We start from the raw sequence: 19,837 nt of genomic DNA, 5'->3' as shown, positions 1-19,837 counted from the left end.
TTACAGGCGTGAGCCACTGCCCCAGGCCGTAAGATTCTTATATTGTCCGTTGAGTATCATATTATTATTTGAAAGTAGAATAGCACAAGTTAAAGTTACACATTGTAATCTTTGGAGCAGCCTTTTTCATCCAGGGTTCCGGGAAATGATTAAGCCCCACAAAAAATATTTTCAGTGATATCTGCTCAGTTCTCCCAAGGCGGGCACACAGATTCACAGGAGAGAAGTTAATTCACTGCGGATATAATGGATGCCTAAGGGAGTTAGGGCTTAATTCTCTCTATAGAGCCTCAGCTGAGAAGGGCTGCTCTAGAGCAACCACGTAACACTCCACTCTTTGCCACACACGTTCAAAAGTATAACAAAAAATTCAATAAAACAGATGAAATGCTAAAAGATTACTGATTCACACAAAAGAAAGTCAAAGAAGGAGAAACAGGGGAAAAAAAAAACAAATGGGACATATAGAAAAGAGATATTTAGACAGTAGATTGAAATGCAATCATATGATTGCTGATAGTTAAATATAAATGAACTAAACACTCCAATTAAAAGGTAAAGATTGGCCGGGAATGGTGGCTGACACCTGTAATCCCAGCACTTTAGGAGGCCGAGGCAGGTGGATTATCTGAGGTCAGGAGTTTGAGACCAACCTGACCAACATGGTGAAACCCTGTCTCTATTAAAAATACAAAAATTAGGCCAGGCATGGTGGCTCATGCCTGTAATTCCAACACTTTGGGAGGCTGAGGCAAGTGGATCACGAGGTCAAGAGATTGAGACCATCCTGGCCAACATGGTACAGTCTCATCTCTACTAAAAATACAGAAGTTAGCTGTGCATGGTGGCGCACACCTGTAGTCCCAGCTACTCGGGAGGCTGCAGCAGGAGAATCACTTGAACCTGGGACACAGAGGTTGCAGTGAGCTGAGATTGCACCACTGCACTCTAGCCTGGTGACAGAATTAGACTCTGTCTCAAAAACAAAACAAAAATTAGTTGGGTATAGTGGCGTGTGCCTGTAATCCTAGCTACTCTGGAGGCTGAGGCAGAAGAATTGCTTGAATCCAGGAGGGAGAAGTTGCAGTGAGCCAAGATCACACCATTGCACTCCAACCTGGGTAACAAGAGCGAAATTCCATCTCAAAAAAAAAAAAAAAAAAAAAAAGGTAAAGATTGTCCAACTGGATAAAAAGGCAAGACCCAAGTATATGCTGTTTATAAGAAAAACATTTTAAATACAAAGATACCAATGGGTTAAATACAAAAGGGTAGAAAAGTTATAGCATGCAAATATATTAAGTGTAAAAATCTGGTTTAACTATATTAATAGAAAACATGGATTTCAAGCCAAAAAGTACTGAAGTCACTTCATTATAATGAGTCAATTCATCAAGAAAGCATAACAATCCTAAATGTGTGCCTAATAAAAATTTCAAAATACAGGAAGCAAAAAACTGAGAATTATAGGGAGAAACAGGCAAATCTACAAGTATAGTCGGAGCTTTTAACAGCCCCCCTCAATAAATGATTGAGCAATTAGAAAAAAATAGGCTATAAAAGATTTTTAACAGCAGTCTCAACCATCTTGAACTAATTGACATTTATAGAGCCCTATGACTAATGACTGCAAAATACACACTATTTGCCAGTACATACTGCATGTTTGCCAAGACAGATCTAAAAATAGCCCCAATGGAATCATCCAGTGTGTGTTGTCTGACCAAATTAGAAATCAGTAACAGTACCATCTAGAAGTCCCCAAATATTTGGGAGTTAAACAATACCCTTCTCAGTAACCTGTGGATAAAATCAGAAACCATAAAGAAAATTAGAAAACAATTCGAACTCAATGGTAATGAAAACACGACACATCAAAATCCACGGGACGCGCTCACTTACTGCCTGGAAGGAAATTTAGTTTTAAGTGCTTTGTGTAGAAGAAAAGATGTAAAATTAACAGCATTAATGTCCATCTTCAGAAGCCAGAAGAAAGCAAATGAAGCCTCAAGCATGCATAGAGAATAATGAATGAAAAATCAATGAAACAAAAGACAATCAATAGAGAAATTCAACATGAACAATGAAAACATGTTCACAAAAAGACTTGTCCAAGAAAGTTCATAGCAGCTTATACTTATAAAAGCTACAAAGTAGAAATAACCCAAATGTCTCTCAAAAGAAGACTGCATAAACAAATCATGGACTGTTCAGACAATGGAGGACTTGAGCTACGAATATACACAACATCCATGTATGAATCCCACACGCATTGTGCCACATGAAACAAGAGACACTAAACGCTGTAAGCCCATACGACATTGACATGAAATTCAAAACCAGGCAGAATTAATTTACAGTGGTGAAAAATCAGATCAGTGGTTGCCCCTGGGATGGGAGTGAGGGCTGACTAGAAAGGGGTCAAAGGGAGCTTTCTGGTTGATGGAAATGTTCTGTAACTTGTTTGGGCAGTGGGCACATAAAACTCTAAAAACTCATCTAACAGGACACTTCAGATTTGTGTATTTTATTGTGCATTAATTATACTTCAATTAAAAACAACCAGGAATGTGGACATTCCTCCTCTTGTCTCACCTTTAACAACGTGGTCATCAACAGCTAACCCATACAGAGTACTAACCATGTGCTAGGCACTATTTGAAGCACTGATGTGGATTACACGTAGTTACTCCTTACAACAGCCCTTGGTGGAGACGGGATGATTATTTCCACTGTACAGAGGAGGAAATCAAGGCACAGAGAGGTGAAGCCACCTGTCCACAGGCACACAGCTAGTATGTGGGAAGGCAGAGATTTGAACCCAGGCCACTTGGCTCTCTAGGACCTATCAAATGGCGGCTTCCCATATTGCCTGCACACTCCTGTAAGAGTCACCTGCCTGTCAACCTGACTCACAAGAAGTCTCACATCCTCATAACCAACCCAGGAGGTGGTGGATCTCAGCAGTTCCCCAAAACTATGGTAAGGTCCCTGTAGCCCTGAGAGGTCAGGGCAGGGGGCCTTGTCCAGATGGGATACCAGAGCCTGAGTCTCACTCAACCAGTTAACACCCTGTGGCCAGCTGCCCTCCTGGGTCGGGGAGGGGGTGGTCTCAGGACTAGGAGCAACCATCAGGTCCCAAACAACCTGGAACAACCAGCAGCCACAGACGCCCAAGAGCCTGGGATGAGAACTCAAAGCAATGGACTCTACTGCTTCTTCACCTTTCACCCTGGGCCAGTCACCTGACCTCTCTGGCCCTTTGTCCCTGCATCTGTCAAATGGCACTGCCTGCCACCTCCCCAAACTGCTGTGGGACGAGATGAGATCATGTGGTAAGCCCTCGGCACAGTGTCCGGCACACGACTCCTGCTCGGTGCTGGCTGTCATGGCCGCCCTTCTCCTGTTGTTTTGCTCAGTGCCTGTGGCTGGCAGTGCTGTGATGCCATCCCAGGGTTCCCGGATGCCCGGTACCTGACAGGTGCATTACCTGGTAGGCGCATTTCCGGTGCAGTTTCTTCTGGTCTTTGTACCACTGCATGAGCTCCTTCATGAAAGTGATTGTCACTTTGCCGTCCTCAAGCTTGGGTCCGCTGTACTCATCCTCAATGGCTAGGGTATGAACAAGGGGACACGAGAGTCAGTGACCACAGCCACCGTGAGGGGGAAGGGGGTCTCGCTCCCAGGGATGGGGCAAACTTGGCTCTGGACACACAGGTCGAGAGAGGGACAGAGCAAGTGAAGAGTCCCCTCCTGGGTCAGGTCTGGCCCTGAGGCCTCTTCCTGACCTCCCTGTCTTCCTTCACCCACCCCCCTTTACCCTATTCAGTTTTATGGCACTTAGCACTATTCATTTCGTGACTTGTTCATCATTTTATCTCCCTCCTAGAATATCAACTCCATGTGGACAGGAAGGGTTTTGTTCATAGTTGTACCCCCAGTGCCTAGGACAGTGCCTGGCACATAGGAGATGCTCAATAATCATCTGTGGGATGATCCAGAACAATCCCTTGGATCTTCTCAGCACCTAGAGGTGAATCAGACACAGCCTGTGGGGCCTGTGCTACTACCCGGAGGGAGGGCCCGTGAAATGACAGGGGGTCCATGGCTCTCCAATCTTGCTCACTGGGAAGCGTGAGGCCCAGCTTTGGGCTGCGAATGGAGCGCCCTGGGAACACAGGCAGAGGAGCGACAGACAGCAGCCTGGGGGCAGAACAAGGGGCTACCCCTGAGCCCACCCCCACCCCCAGGGAATGGAGAAGGCCTGTGTGGAATGTTCTGGGCTGGAGCGTGGAGCATCCAGGCCTGACTCACTCATGCTCTCGATGTCCAGTGAGTCCACCACGGAGCGCTTGTGCTCGTCACCCGCGATGGCCCGCTCAAAGGCCTTCTGCTTCACGATCTTGTTGCACTCCTGGTATTTCATTTTGGCATCCTTGTCGTGGGGCTTCACCTTGACCACCTGGGTGGGAGGGAAGGGGCGTGCACACTGAGGCTGAGGTGGGGGCACAGTGGTTGCCCCCAGGCTGCCCAGCCTTGGCTTCCATGAACGTGGAAGTCAGACCGCCCGGGTGCCAGGTGCTGATGGTGCAACCCCAGACATGTTTAACTGCCGAGCCTTGGTTTCTGCACCCCAAAACTGGGCACAGCAAAGCTGCCCGCATGGGTGCACTTCATCAATCTTAGCTATGAGTGTGCTAAAATCAAACAACTGCCTGTCTGAGGACTGCGGGCTCAGCTTCGGGTGCCCTCTGAGAATCCCTGTGGGGTGAGCAGCGTCCCAAGCACAGGTCCTGATGCTACTATGGTGACTACCAAGGTGGCGGAGCATGAGAGGAAGGGCCCGGCTGAGTCTATGGTCACAGTAACAGCCCAGACTCACGCAAAGGGCCAGTGACTTGCTGGACGACATGGACTCCCCGAGCCCAGGTTACCTCATCTCTAACAGGGAGGTGACACAGGGCTCCCCTGCCAGGGCTGTGGGAAGGAATAAGTAACACAGGGGGCCCGGCATGCAGCAGGGGCAGGCAGGCAGCAGCACCGAGTGCTGTCACTTCCCTCCCTCATGCTCTGGGGAGGCCCAGGACAAAAGATTTCCCTGTTTTGCCCACTGAAGAGAGGAACTGAGGGTCACAGATCCCGGAGACCGGGTTCAAATCCCAGCTCTGCAAGTCATGAGCTGGGTGACCTCAGGCAGGTGAGTCTGCCTCTCTGTGGCTCAGTTTCCCTCTGAGGTGGGACTGAGAACCATATCTCCCTCAAGAGGGCCACTGGGAGAGCTGCATGGGTGAATGCTTGTGAACCCTGCACAGTGGTACCAGGTGAAAGGAAACTCCACGTGGGCGCCCACTGCTCTTCATGGTCCCCCTTCTGGGGCTGCTGTGCGGATGACCAGATCATACATGATAGGCATGGGGCGTTCAGCTTTGGGACATAGCAAGTCCCAGTGAAAGGAGCCCTATCCCCTCCCCTCTCCCCACCTTATTTACCCCGATTTCCTGCAAACTCTGATCTTCTAACCTGAAAAGCAGACTGGATTTGGGGGCTGGATTCAGATCCTGGCTCTGCTACTTACTTGCCATGTGACTTTGGGCAAGTGACTTCACCTCTGAGTCTCAGTTTAGTCATGTAGACCCCGTCTGACCTGCCCACCATCCTTAGCCTCCCCAGGAGCAGACCCCCATATCTCCTGTGCCAGAAGACAGACTGGGAGGTCCCAGGGCCGGCCCTCAAGGAGCAGGGGTGGCCTCTGGTGGAAAGCCTGGCAGCGTGACTCTGAAACCTCCACAGAGACACCCACTGACCCCTGCAGGTTGGTGTGACAGAAGCAGGGGGTGAGGCTCATCCATATTGGAAACAGGTGTGTGCGCCAAGCGGGGTGAGAAGAGCCCAGGCCCAGCAGGCCATGGCCTTCTCCCTGTCTGGGCAGGCCCAGGGCACCCTGCCAGGCAGCTCCACCTGGGCTGTGGGTGGGTGTAAGGCATGGGAGGAAGACAGCGCCAGGCAGCCCCTGGCATCCTTCCCAATGGGGAGTGGTTATGTGCCCACACCCGGCTGGCATCCAAACCAGCATGTGGCCTGGCCCATGCGGCTCCTCCCACCCCTCTATACCTCCCAGCCAGACCACTCACGTCCCCAGCATGCTGGCTCCGGGCCTTTGTGCAGGCTGCCTCTGCCCAGAGCACCTCATTCGCACCTCCACCTCCTCCTCCTCCAGGTCTCAGGCCCACTGATCCCTCCTCTAGGAAGCCCCAGAGGCTGGGTCAGGCACCCTTTCTGGGCTCCCAAAGGCCCCTGGGCTCCCTTGTTCCAGCCATGAGCCCTGTTGGGAACCAGTCTGTCCACCCCACTGGAAGGTGGCCCTGTGAGGGCAGGGCTGAGGCTCAGCCATAGCTGTGCATGCAGCAGTCAATGAATTTCCCTTCCCCCCTTTCTCCAAAGAAATGAATGAGTGACTGAGTATTTCCTCCCCGCCAGTCTCCTGTTCTCCGGGGGCGGGCGGGCTGGGAAGGCAGATGAAGGCAAACAATGACAGTGCAGGGAGGAGAAAGGGAGTGGGAATACCAACAGTGGCAGCGGTAACAATAATAATACACAGCTCACTTCTGGAGCATTTACTATGTGCCTAATATCGTGTGAGCAATTCACTTGCTCATTTATCCCCCATGCACCTCTGCATGGCAGTGTTTTCACAATCCTCATCTGACAGACAAGAAAACCAAGGCCTGGGGAGGTGAAGTCACTCACCCAGGAAGCCAGGATTCCCTTCTCTCCCAGGTAAAACTGTGCCAAAGCCCAGGCTCCTGATTTCCACCATGCACGCTGGGAGGGGCTCCCCTTCCGCCACCTCCCCTCCCTGCCTGGGCCTCTCATCCCCGGGGTACACTGCATGCCCTCCACGGAGGCAGCGTGGGGAAGTGGTTATGAGCCTGGGCTCTGGGACTAGGCCTCCTGGGTCTGAATCCAGGCCTGCCAGGGCAGGCGGCCTCACGTCTCAAGCCTCCCTCAGTTTCTAGAAAGTAGGGGTGGTGCCAGCACCCCCTGGAGGATTGTCGTGAGAACTTAATGCCAGGCAGCAGCAGGCAAGTGCTCATCCCAAGGCCTGCTGCTACTGCAGCTGCTGCAACGCGCAAAGTCTAGCTGGGACAGTGAAGATGCCCTGCTGGGCTCCTGCTCCTGAGGAAGGTCATTCAGTCCAGACCAGAAGGGACTCAGCTCCTGAAGGCCCACTGGGTCAGAACTTCACACTGAACTTTTTTTTTTTTTTTAAAGTGGCATTTGGATTGTATCAAGGTCAGTATTCTGACTGTGATATTTATGTAGTTATGCCAGATATACCTTTAGGGAAAACTGGGATTTCTGCATTACTTCTTACAACTGCAGGTGAATCCACAGTGCTAAGTAAACAAGTTGTTTCTAAAAGCATTACCTTCGGCGGCGAGTACTCATGGGTAATGATGTCTGGAGCTGGTGAAATGGTAACACAGGTTCACAATCCCTGAAGAAGCCCTGGGGGCTGCGTGTATTTGGGGATTGGGAATTTTTTGGATTTTAGTAAGGTGACTTGGTAGATGGCCGGGTGCGGTGGCTCACGCCTATAATCCCACCACTGTGGGAGGCTGAGGTGGGAGGATCACTTGAGCTCAGGAGTTCAAGACCAGCCACTATCTAGAGATAGTGAGTCCCTATCTCTAGAAAAAAATACCAAAAAAAAAAAAAAAAAAAAAATTAGCCAGGTGTGGTGGTGCATGCCTGTAGTCCCAGCTACTTTGGGGGGCTGAGGTGGGAGGATTGCTTGAGCCCAGGTAAGGCCGCAGTGAGTCATGATTGTGCCATCACACTCCAGCCTGGGTAACACAGTGAGATTCTGTCTCAAAAAAACCCAAAACAAAACAATACAAAAAAACCCACATGATTTGGTGTACATGCTCTACCATAGGACACCCCCAGCAGGTCCAGGGCAGTACCTAGTAATCACAAGCACACACACGGCCATTTCTGCAGCAAAACCTCCAGACATGCCACTGGAGAGTAATCAAGACCATCAGCAGCTTCTTAGTAGTTCAGGTCAGGTTTTGCCACTGAACGAGCTGCCCAAACTTACCAGAACAACTGTTCTTCAGAACTGCTTGGGTTTTAAAACTGAGGGTGAGGGATTATAGAACAGCATCAAGATCCCATGTGGAGTGGACCCACAGTACAAGGTGTAACAGGGCACTCTGAATATCTCCAATATGCAGACAATGAGCAGCAGCCCAGAAGGGAGCCGTGCCCGCCTGAGGCATGCAGGCAGCTGGGGGAAGTCAGGTTTCCAGGGCAGGAAATGCCGCTGCCAGTGACAGCCTGAAGCCTGACATGAGGGTTTTTACCCTAGTGGGTTAGTTTCTGGTGAATGAGTTTGGCAAGCCATACCCAGCATTCTCTGTATAATAAATCAGAGGAGAGACCACCAAGGTGCACTGCCTGAGCTAAGGGTGAGTGCTGTGCCGAGAAACTCGGACCCGCTGCACCTGCCCTGCTTATGGCCTGACTCTGGGACAGAGCTGCCACCTCCTGGCTGTGCAACCTCAGTGGAGTGAACTACCCTCTGGGCCTTGGTTTCCTCACCTATAAACCAGGGATAAAGAAAGTCTCCACCATGCAGGGTAGCTGTGAAGATGAAATGAGTTATTACTGCATGAAGGTCACAACCTGGGCCATGGCGAGCGCTGGATGAAATAGTGGTTGTGACTATTCCTGTTACTTTCACAGATCCATGCTGTAGGTGTACAGGCACTAGTATCCACTTGCAAGGCAACACGCATTTCTAACTGACTATGCTGGACTCTGATGTAAGGAACCCAAAGCCACAGAACAAAAACCAGGAGATCCCAGGAAGGGCTAGGGAGCGCAGAGGGAGTCCCCCAGATCCGGCCTAGGTCTGCACCCAAGTTCCAAGCATAGACAGGAAAGAAGAACATAGGTGGTGTCTTCCGGAAAAGGACCCAGTGAGGGGCAGATCCATCATGAGAGTCAGGGTTCTCCAGACAGACAGAACCAATGAGAGAGAGACACACACACACACAGGCTGGACGTGGTGGCTCACGCCTGTAATCCCAGCACTTTGGGAGGCCGAGGCGGGCGGATCATGAGGTCAGGAGATCGAGACCATCCTGGCTAACATAGTGAAACCCCATCTCTACTAAAAATACAAAAAATTAGCCGGGCGCAGTGGCGGGCACCTGTAGTTCCAGCTACTAGAAAGGCTGAGGCAGGAGAATGGTGTGAACCCGGGAGGCGGAGCTTGCAGTAAGCCGAGATCCCACCACTGCACTCCAGCACGGGCGACAGAGCAAGATGGTCCTCAAAAAAAAAAAAAAAAAAAAAAAAAGAGAGAGACATACACACAGTCATGAGCTGTATAATGATGTTCAGTCAACAGTGGCCCGCATATACGAGTGTGGTCCCCGAAGATACACACACTGAAACAGTCCTATTGCCTAGTGACAGCACAGCCATGGGAATGTCTTAGCGCAACGCCATTACTCACACAAATCCATGATGAAGAAAGCAGCCAAGCGAACCACCACGGACGTTCTCCTGAAAAGAACCACACCTTCTCAAGGGCCTCACGCAGGTCCTTCAGGGCTATCCAGAAGGCACTGTCACCCCAGATGACAGCTCCATGCGTGTGACAGCCCCAGAGGACCTTCCAGTGGGACAGGGTGTGGAGGCGGGAGACAGTGATACTGATCTCCTGACCCTGCGTAGGCCTAGGCTAATGTCTGCGTTCGTGTCTCGTTTTTAACAAAAATGTTTAAAAAGCAAAAGAAATATTTTTTCAACAGAAAAAAGCTTATAGAATAAGGATATAAAGAAAATATTTTTGTACAGGTGTATATGTGTGTTTTAAGCTAAGTGTTATTACAACAAAGTGAGAAAGTTTTAAAAAATTAAAAAGTTTATAAAGTAAGTTACAGTAAGCTAAGGTTAATTTATTATTGAAGAACAAAAAATTTTTTAAAATAAATTTAGTATAATCTAGTGTACAGTGTTTATGAAGCCTACAGACACACACATTACTGTCCTAGCCTTACATTCACTCACCACTCACGCACTGACTCACCCAGTGAAACTTCCAGTCCTGCAAGCTCTATTCATGGTAAGTGCCCTAAACAGGTGTACTAGATTTTATCTTTTCTTTTTTTTTTTTTTCAGGCGGAGTCTCGCTCTGTTGCCCAGGCTGGAGTGCAATGGGTTGATCTCAGCTCACTGTAACCTCCGCCTCCCGGGTTCAAGCGATTCTCCTGCCTCAGCCTCCTGAGTAGCTGGGATTACAGGTGCATGCCACCACGCCTGGCTAATTTTTGTATTTTTAGTAGAGATGGGGTTTCACCATCTTGGCCAGGCTGGTCCTGAACTCCTGACCTCGTGATCTGCCCGCCTCAGACTCCCAAAGTGCTGGGATTACAGGCGTGAGCCACCGTGCCCGGCCTTTTTTTTTTTTTTGAGACAGAGTCTCGCCCTGTCGCCCAGGCAGGAGTGCAGTGGCGCAATCTCCGCTCACTGCAAGCTCTGCCTCCCGGGTTCACGCCATTCTCCTGCCTCAGCCCCCAGAGTGGCTAGGACTACAGGCGCCTGCCACCACACCCGGCTAATTTTTTGTATATTTAGTAGAGACGGTGTTTCACCGTGTTGGCCAGGATGGTCTTGATCTCCTGACCTCGTGATCCACCCGCCTCGGCCTCCCAAAGTGCTGGGATTACAGGTGTAAGCCACGACTTTACCATCCCTTTTCTACGTTCAGATGCACAAATACTTACTGTTGTGCTACAGTTGCCACAGCATTCAGTAAAGTAACATGCTGTACAGGCGTGTAGCCTAGGAGCACTCAGCCATGCCACATAACCTAGGTGTGTATGCAGTAAGCTGTAACATCTAGGTTTGTGTAAGCACACTCTATGATGCTCACACGATGAAATCACCTAACAACACATTTCTCAAAAACTACCCCTTGTTAAGCAATGCATGACTGTACCTATGCATGTGGATATATATGAGAGAGTGTTTATTAGGAGAATTGCCTCACTCCACACTGTCTTACCAATAAGTACAGAGTAGCTGCTTCATGCTCACTAGGTCCAATTAGCAAAATGCCATCAGTGTTGTGGACCAGTGTGATAGCCTGCAGAAGGGAAGGGTGATCAAGATCCCCATAAAGGAATACTACTTTACCGTAAACAAGAGCAAAATAATGTCTTTTGTAGACTTGGATGGAGTTGGAGGCCATTATTCTAAGTGAAATAACTCACTAATGGAAAATCAAACACTCTATGTTCTCACTTGTAAGTGGAAGCTAAGCTATGGGTACGCAAGGCATACACAGTGGTATAATGGAAACTGAAGACCTAGAAGGTGGAGGGTGGGGGTGAGGGGTAAAATCTATGTACTGGGTGCAGGGTACAGTACTCGGGTGACGGGTGCACTAAGATCTCAGACTCTGCCACTATACAGTTCATCCCTGTTATACAGTTCATCCATGCCACTAAAACCACGGGTACCCCAAAAGCTATTCAAATGAAAAGGTAACAAATTAATAAAAATTTCATTAATTTTTTAAAAAGAAAAGATCCCTGTGAGGGAAACTGTAACCCAGGGCTGAAGGACTGATATGTCCCTGAGGCAGGCAGCAAGGGTGTGGCACTGGCCTTGCCAACTGAAAGCAAACTGCTCCTGGTGGGTCTTAAGGACAGGGATGGAGAAAGGACACTTGCCACATGAGTAGCTGCATGGCAGGTCCAGGAGATGCGTTCACCTGCTCAAGCAATGAAACCGCATGGTACAGCAGCTGCAACTGGGGTCACCACCTGGTGAAGCTTACGATAATCCCCTGCCATTCTCCAGGATGCAGCCGTCTTCTGCATAGGCCAAACGAGAGTGAAGTGGGGGTGTGGTAAGGCTCTCCACCCCTGCAGCTTTCAAGTCTCTGATGGTGGCACTAATCTCTACAATCTCTCCAGGGATGTGCTGCTGTTTTGATTTACAATTTTCCTAGGTAGAGGCAGCTCTATGGCTTCCATTTAGCCTTTCCCACTATAATGGCCCTTACTCCACAGCTTAGGGAACCAACGTGGGGATTTTCCGCCAGCTGCTGAGTACATTTATTCCAATTGTGCAGCTGGAACGGGGGAAATAACCACAAGAGGGGTCCAGGGACCCACTCAACCCACTGAGAGTCGGGCCTGAGCTAAAACTCCATTCATCACCAGGCCCCCATAAGCCCTTATTCTGGCTAGGGCGCAACAGTCAGATTATTCTAATTGTGGATTTGCTTCTGTGTCCATGACAGACATCTTGCCTTCAGCAGCTGAGTGCTGACACTTGGTCTCTGCCTCTCCAGGATCTAATTGTTCCCACTACATGTAAGTTTTCCAACTGAGTGACTGCGGTTCCCACCGTAAGGTCCAGCTTGCAGAGAGGAGCAAGCAGGGATTGCCGGGGCCCCCTCGTAAATCTGCTTCTCAAAGTATTGGTGAAAGGTGTGTTCTCTGGACCCTCCAGTGTGGGTGAGTGGGTTTTAAGTTACAAATCCACTCAAGCATTCCAATTTCCCTAAGACTTTGATTCCCCGTCCTCTATGTTAAACCAAGAGAGACCGGGCATCTCCAGCTCACTCCTGGTGGGCCGCCTTCTGATCCCTGTTTCAAACTGTCAGCATCTTCTCAAACTCCCCGAGCAGCAACATTACATGCAGAATCTGGGGAAGAGGGGTTGGGGAAGATGTTGGTGTGACTCTGCAGTTCTAGCCAAGGGAGAAATACGCTGGTACAGTGATTATAAATTTTATTTCTCTCTTTCTTTCCTCTACCTAATGTAGTGGTCCTAGCACCAAGGCTCTATCTACAGTGCTGGAAGCAGGGATAATTCCTAAGAAACCGTAACTATGTTTTTAAACCTTCTGTCAGAATTCCCAAGGGCCGGATGGGAGTGGGTTGTGCTTTCACACCATCTGGCGAAACTGGGGCTAACAGTGAATGCAGTTATATAGCCTGCTGGTAAAAATAGCCCACTAGTCCCGCACCTATGTAACCATACCCTATCTGAATGGAAGTGATCTAAGGGGAGGCATGTGCTAGATTAGTTTGCTGCCTACGACCTAGACCCAGCACAGTGGCCAATTCCAATGTCCCTTCGAAAAGGGTGGGTATGAGAAAGAAAAGTTATCTGGTGAGCCCCTTTAAATGATCAGGCCCAGAGAGGCACTGGAATAGGACAGAGTCATATCCCACTTCTCACTTAAGAGAAGTACTCATCGCCTGAAGCCACGTGCTATGTGGACTCTAGACTGCCACCAACCACAGACACCGTAACTCACACCCTCTAGTTCCACAATGGATGGGCAATTATTAATCAATGTTATTTCTGTAAACCAATGATATTTCCTGAAAAACCCCTTTTATAATCACCCCTCTTCTCATTTGTCCTTTTTTTCTTTAAAAGCTCAAGCAGGCCAGGCATGGTGCCTCACACCTGTAATCCTAGCACTTTGGGAGGCTGAGGCAGAAGTCCAGGAGTTCGAGATCAGCCTGGGGAACACAGCAAGACCCCATCTCTACAATAAAGAAAAAAATTAGCTAGGCACGGTGGCATGCACCTGTAGTCCCAGCTACTTGGGTGGCTGAGGTGGGAGGATCACTTGAGCCCAGGAGTTTGAGGCTGCAGTGAGCAATGATGGTGCCACTGTACTCTAGCCTGGGTGACAAGAGTAAGATTCTGTCTCTAAAAAAAAAAAACAAAAACCACAAGCCTCTCCTTGTTCTCCAGTGCTCTTCCCAAGGTAACTTGAAGTGTTTCCAGGGCTGCAATTCTCTCAACCTCGGCCCAAATAAACTCTATGTTAATTTTGCCTCAGTTTCTTCGGTTATGTCATTGTTTTCTGGCCCTGTGAGCAGGGTTCAGAGCTACCCACTCAGACACTGGGTGCCCCTAGACTCGATGCTCAGTACCAGAACAAACCCACTGTGTTCCTCCAACTCCCCAGGTTCACTGGAGGCAAAAGGGTGAGTGCTCCTGAATCTGGACCCCCTCTCTTGTCAGATGAGGTCTAGACTTTATATGAGTGGTTCTTTCTATCTCTCTTTTTCTAGAATGAACGTTTCCATCTTTGTCTATGAGCAAGGGATTCGAGTTTCAGGGGGAAAAAAAGAAAACTGCCGTCTCCACCGCTGCTTCACAGCAGGAGGCCCGAGTCACAGTACTGGCATTCTGGCACTGGTGGCTGCACTTCTGGGCTGAAATTAGACAGCATGCTTTTTAAATTGCAGCTGCTTCCGACTAAGCTGCATGAGGGTAAGTCCTCTTGCCTCAAAGAGAAGAGAAAATTGCCCCCTTTGACCCACTGGATTCTTTAGGCAACCAGAGACTTTGCAGAGGTATGGGGACGTTTTTCCATGCATGAAGTGTTGGAGTCTTAAAGGGCCTCCCATTAGGAAGAAGACCAGTAAGGACTCTTGCTCAGCTGGAAAGGTATGAATAAGGGACTGGTCACTCTGATACCTGAAGCACTCTGCTGCCACAAGGTGATAAGAGATTCCAAGACACATAAGAACACGCCTCACGATTCACTGGTGACACCTGGAAGAGTGACACCCACAAAGTGGCACACCTCGACCCAATATACTGTCCTGGCCTTGGTCACTTTTGAGAAGCAAATTCTAAAATTATAGGAGGCTGGGTGTGTGGCTCATGCCTGTAATCCCAGCACTTTGGGAGGCCGAGACAGGTGGATCACTTGAGGTTAGGCATTTGAAACCAGCCTGGCCAACATCGTGAAATCCCGCCTCTACTAAAAACACAAACATTAGCTGGGCATGGTGGCTCACGCTTGTAATCCCAGCACTTTGAGAGGCCGAGGTGGGTGGATTACTTGAGGTCAGGAGTTCAAAACCTGCCTGGCCAACATCATGAAACCCCGTTTCCACTAAAAACACAAAAAGTAGCTGGGTGTGGTGGCTCATGCCTGTAATTCCAGCTACTTGGGAGACCGAGGCAAGAGAGTTGCTTGAACCCAGGAGGCGGAGGTTGCAGGGAGCTGAGATTGCGCCACCGCACCCCAGGCTGGGTGACAGAGCGAGACTCCATCTCAAATAAATAAATAAAATTATAGGAAACTGCTCATTGAAACTGAGCTTTGCCTTAAGGGACAGCCCCCCGGTCCCGGCCCCGAAACACCAGCTGGATTTATGTCTAATACCTACGGAGCTCCATCCTGCAAATACCTAGGTAAATGGACCCAGCGGCGTGAGATACCCCAAAGTGCAATGGCCCAAATGAGGGTCTTGAAATTCCTAAATTAATGTATTTGTGCACACAATTGGAAAAGGCAGGATTTAGAACCAGACAAATCAAATGGAGACCTACTTCCTGTTTGTCCTGGCTGCAATCTCATAAGAGATTTGAAAGGTACAATTATTTTTTTTTTTAGGAAACTCCCCCAGAAAACCCTTTAAATGCTCAAACTGTCTGCTGAACTTTGCTGCAAGATTTACAAAAGACAAATAGCTTTAAATAATGATTACCCTAGACCTCTAATCAACAAATACGCCCCACCTCCCAAAGCAAACTCCTTGATGTGAATTTCAGAAAGGGAAAGACAAGAAACAGGTAGGTTTGCTATCTCTTTAAAAAAATTTTTTTGAGACTAGAGAATAGGTCTTGCCACGTTGCCCAGGATTCTGGCCTCAAGTGATCTTCCTGCCTCGGTCTCCCAAAATACTGGGATTACAGGCGTGAGCCGCCGCATCTAGCCGAATGTTTACTATCTGCCTGGCTAAAACCTGATTAAAAGTTTTTAAAGAGCTCTACAGTCAAAAGCTGACTTAATTAAAAGCTGATATTTGGCTATATATGTATGCACACACATACACACACACGTATATATATATTTTTTGATGCCTCTCTTCTCTCTGATTTCCTCTCTTCTCAAACTGCTCCTAACTATACACAATCCCTCTTTCTTCTTGTTGACATGATTTTTGCCAAGGATAATGTAAACCTAATTGCTTTATGGAAAACAAGATCTCCTTGACTGGCTCCTCTAACTCCTGTTCTTTGATGTACTGCTGTCTGTCCCTCCTTCCTCTTGTCACCTTTGGTATCACATGAGGGAACCTCTGTTTATCCTCATGGAGCCCCAAGCATTGTGGGTAAACAGGATCCTCTCAGGTCTAAAGCTCTATTCTCTTTTACATAGAACTCCTTGATCTCTGTAACTTGTCGATACATACACGTGTACAACATGTGTGCTATATGTTGTGTCTACATATATGTTATGTCTATACCTGTTTTTGTATATTATCTACATGGTACAAAATTAAAGACAAACGAGCGCTCACAAATTAGAAGGTAAGCCGAGGCCGGGCGCAGTGGCTCATGCCTGTAATCCCAGCACTTTGGGAGGCCGAGGGGGGCAGATCACAAGGTCAGGAGATCGAGACCATCTGGCCAACATGGTGAAACCCCATCTCTACTAAAAGTATGACAAAATTAGGTGGGTGTGGTGGTGCGCGCCTGCAATCCCAGCTTCTCGGAGGCTGAGGCAGGAGAATCACTTGAACCCAGGAGGCAGAGATTGCAGTGAGCCGAGATCACACCACTGCACTCCAGCCTGGCAACAGAGTGAGACTCCGTCTCAAAAAGAAAAAAAAAAAGAAAGTAAGCCCAAATATTTTCCAAGTTCACGTGACCTGAGTAAATCTTTTGGAAAATAAAACTAGTTTAAAATGGTTGTTTTAATAAAAACTATGTCGGCGGCCGGGGGCAGTGGCTCATGCCTGTAATCCCAGCACTTTGGGAGGCCGAGGCAGGCAGATCACGAGATCAGGAGATCGAGACCATCCTGGCTAACACGGTGAAACCCCATCTCTACTAAAAATACAAAAAATTAGCCAGGCGTGGTGGCGGGTGCCTGTAGTCCCAGCTACTCAGGAGGCTGAGGCAGGAGAATGGTATGAACCTGGGCGGCAGAGCTTGCAGTGAGCCAAGATCGCGCCACTGCACTCCAGCCTGGGTGACAGAGTGAGACCCCGTCTCAAATAAATATACAAATAAATAAATAAATAAATAAATAAAAAGATGTTTTCTGAGTTACCAGCAAAATATGTATGTATCTAACTTTAAGGTTCTTACTTCTATGATACTTGCCTAATGTACAATAATAAAAAATGGTTAATAGAAAATTTAACTTGACATGATGGCTGGATTTGTCTGTCTCATGAAATTTTCCCAAAAATCGCTAAAAATGAATAAATTAAATACATATAAATAGAATCAACTTTATAAATGAACTTTTAATAATAATTATGTTTTATAATATGCCTACTTAAAAACGTTTCTCAAATCTTTTGGTAATTATGCCCTTAGGGTTTTACTAAGCTAAATTAATGACAAATATTCATTGACTATCTAGATCATTTCCAAATAAGAGATGATGCTAAGACAGTAACTACTAAATATGGCTTTTGGCTTCTTATTTTAGAGAAACAAAAGATACTGAGATCTGTTAGGAAAAATGTCCTGTTCCATTGAAAAATTATTCCATTAGAAACCCTATATTTCTAAAAATTATAAAGACGGCATCATAAATTACTGCTACATGACTGACAGTTAAAAACTGCTTACTTCTTAGGTTTTTGCTATGAATTATGGTTACTAAGAGTTAAAATTCTAATATGGGATAACCAAGAGAAACAATTCTATATACAGAATGTCTAAGATGTGGTTTTGGTAAGGAAGGTTATACACAAGACAGAGAATATGGTTTTGTTAAAGGAAAAGCAATTTTACTTAGTTTAGAGGTAAAGGTTGTATTAAATTGAAGGAATAAAAGAAAGAAAAAATGAGATAAACTGAATAGATATGGAAAGTAGGGAGAAAAAAGAATGGAAAAATTTGTAAGTTATAAAAGACTCATGGAAATCTTATTCTGTATGGTCAAAGCTGATTGAGATTGGATAGATTTGTTTACAAGGTTTTATTAAAATTAGCTTTACCATAAATAATACATTGATGCAAAGGAAGAATTTGTTTTTCTCTTTTGAACAAGATTTTGGTACAGTTTTTTTTTTTTTTTTTTTTGAGACGGAGTCTCGCTCTGTCGCCAGGCTGGAGTGCAATGGCACGATCTTGCCTCACTGCAACCTCTACCTCCCGGATTCAAGTGATTCTCCTGTCTCAGCCTCCCAAGTAGCTGGGACTACAGGCACATGCCACCAAGCCCGGCTAATTTTTTTTTTTTTTTTAATTTTTAGTAGAGATAGGGCTTCACCATGTTGGTCAGGATGGTCTCGATCTCTTGACCTCATGATCCGCTTGCCTCAGTCTCCCAAAGTGCTGGGATTACTGGCGTGAGCCACCATGCCCGGCTGGTGTAGTATTAGTAAGAGATAATAAAAGATTTTTCTGCCAGGCGCAGTGGCTCACGCCTGTAATCCCAGCACTTTGGGAGGCCGAGGCGGGCGGATCACGAGGTCAGGAGATTGAGACCACCCTGGCTAACACAGTGAAACCCCGTCTCTCATAAAAATACAAAAAATACGCTGGGCGTGGTAGCAGGCACCTGTAGTCACAGCTACTAGGGAGGCTGAGGCAGGAGAATGGGGTGAATCCAGGAGGCGGAGCTCGCAGTGAGCCGAGATTGCACCACTGCACTCCAGCCTGGGCGACAGAGCGAGACTCCGTCTCAAAAAAAAAAAAAAAAAAAAATTCATTTATCTTTTGGGTAAATTGCAAAACATAAAACAAAACAAAAATCCCAAAAAACAAACAAACAAACAACATAGAAAAAACAAAAAAGGGGAGAGGGAGAGAAAGATTCCGTTGCTCTTATGCTGTCTTTATTAGGTCTTTTGATTATTTGGGAAACTGAGTCTCCTCTCTACCAAAGAGTAAAGGTTTTTGCTTTTTGAAATCTTCTAATTAACACTTTGGCTAAATGAATGACTATATTATTTCACAGTGATGTGTGATCCTATTATGATTAAGTGTTTCAAACCTTTGATGCATTTGTAGGGTTTACAAAACCAAATTTCAGAGCTGGGCGTGGTGGCTTACACGTGTAATCCTGGCCCTTTGGGAGGCTGAAGCGGATCACTTGAGGCTAGTTCAAGACCACCTTGGCCAACATAGCAACATATTTTTTGTCTCTACAAAAAATACAAAAAAATTAGCAGGGTGTGGTGACACATGCCTGTAATCCCAGCTACTTGGGAGGCTGAGGCACAAGAATCAACTGAGCCCAGGAGGCCGTGGTTGCAGTGAGCCAAGATAGTGCCAATGCACTCCAGCCTGGGCAACACAGTGAAACCTTGTCTCCAAAAAAGAAAGAAAAAAAGAAAAATCTAATTTCAAATTCTAAAATTAAGTCTTTTTGACCTCGAACTAACTTCTGGATGTCAGGGACCCCAGAAGACCAAGAGAGACATATTAGGCTTATCTGGGATGTTAAAAACCATATGGGAAGTATTGTCACGTAGGACATGGTGCTGATCTTTTTTGTTATATTTGTATGGGTCTCATTAATATATGTTCCAAAACTGTACAGAGTTCTAAAAAAGAAACTATGTCCTCGTATATGTTATCAGTTATTAATTATGATTATTATGTTAAATTGTATGCTGCAGAAATAGCCAAATTTCCTGGTCAATTGAGTCTTTAACCACGGCTGTTCTAAGTCCTCTGTCATACACAGGCAATTATTGTTTTAATTCTTCTCAAAAAGTATCTTACAGGCCGGGCGCAGTGGCTCAGGCCTGTAATCCCAGCACTCTGTGAGGCCGAAGCAGGTGGATCACATGAGGTC

The 19,837-nt window shown here is 47.1% G+C and overlaps 1 protein-coding gene across 2 annotated transcripts in view; it reads right to left on the bottom strand.

Annotated features, from left to right (window-relative positions):
* The window catches only part of PPP5C (protein phosphatase 5 catalytic subunit), a 43,464-nt gene that overhangs the window by 10,614 nt on the left and 13,013 nt on the right, over positions 1-19,837 (bottom strand). For both annotated transcript variants that reach the window (XM_054466285.2, XM_063657221.1), the window contains exons 3-4: positions 4,315-4,462; positions 3,491-3,612 (exon numbers count right to left, since the gene is read on the bottom strand). In XM_054466285.2, coding sequence (XP_054322260.1) covers positions 3,491-3,612; positions 4,315-4,462 — 270 coding nt within the window. The remainder of the gene's footprint in view (positions 1-3,490; positions 3,613-4,314; positions 4,463-19,837) is intronic.

This window comes from Pongo pygmaeus, chromosome 20, assembly GCF_028885625.2.
Source record: "Pongo pygmaeus isolate AG05252 chromosome 20, NHGRI_mPonPyg2-v2.0_pri, whole genome shotgun sequence".
In the NCBI taxonomy this organism is placed as follows: Eukaryota; Metazoa; Chordata; class Mammalia; order Primates; family Hominidae; genus Pongo; species Pongo pygmaeus.
Note: the sequence above shows the minus strand (reverse complement) of the source record. Positions and strands in the feature narration are given on the sequence as shown.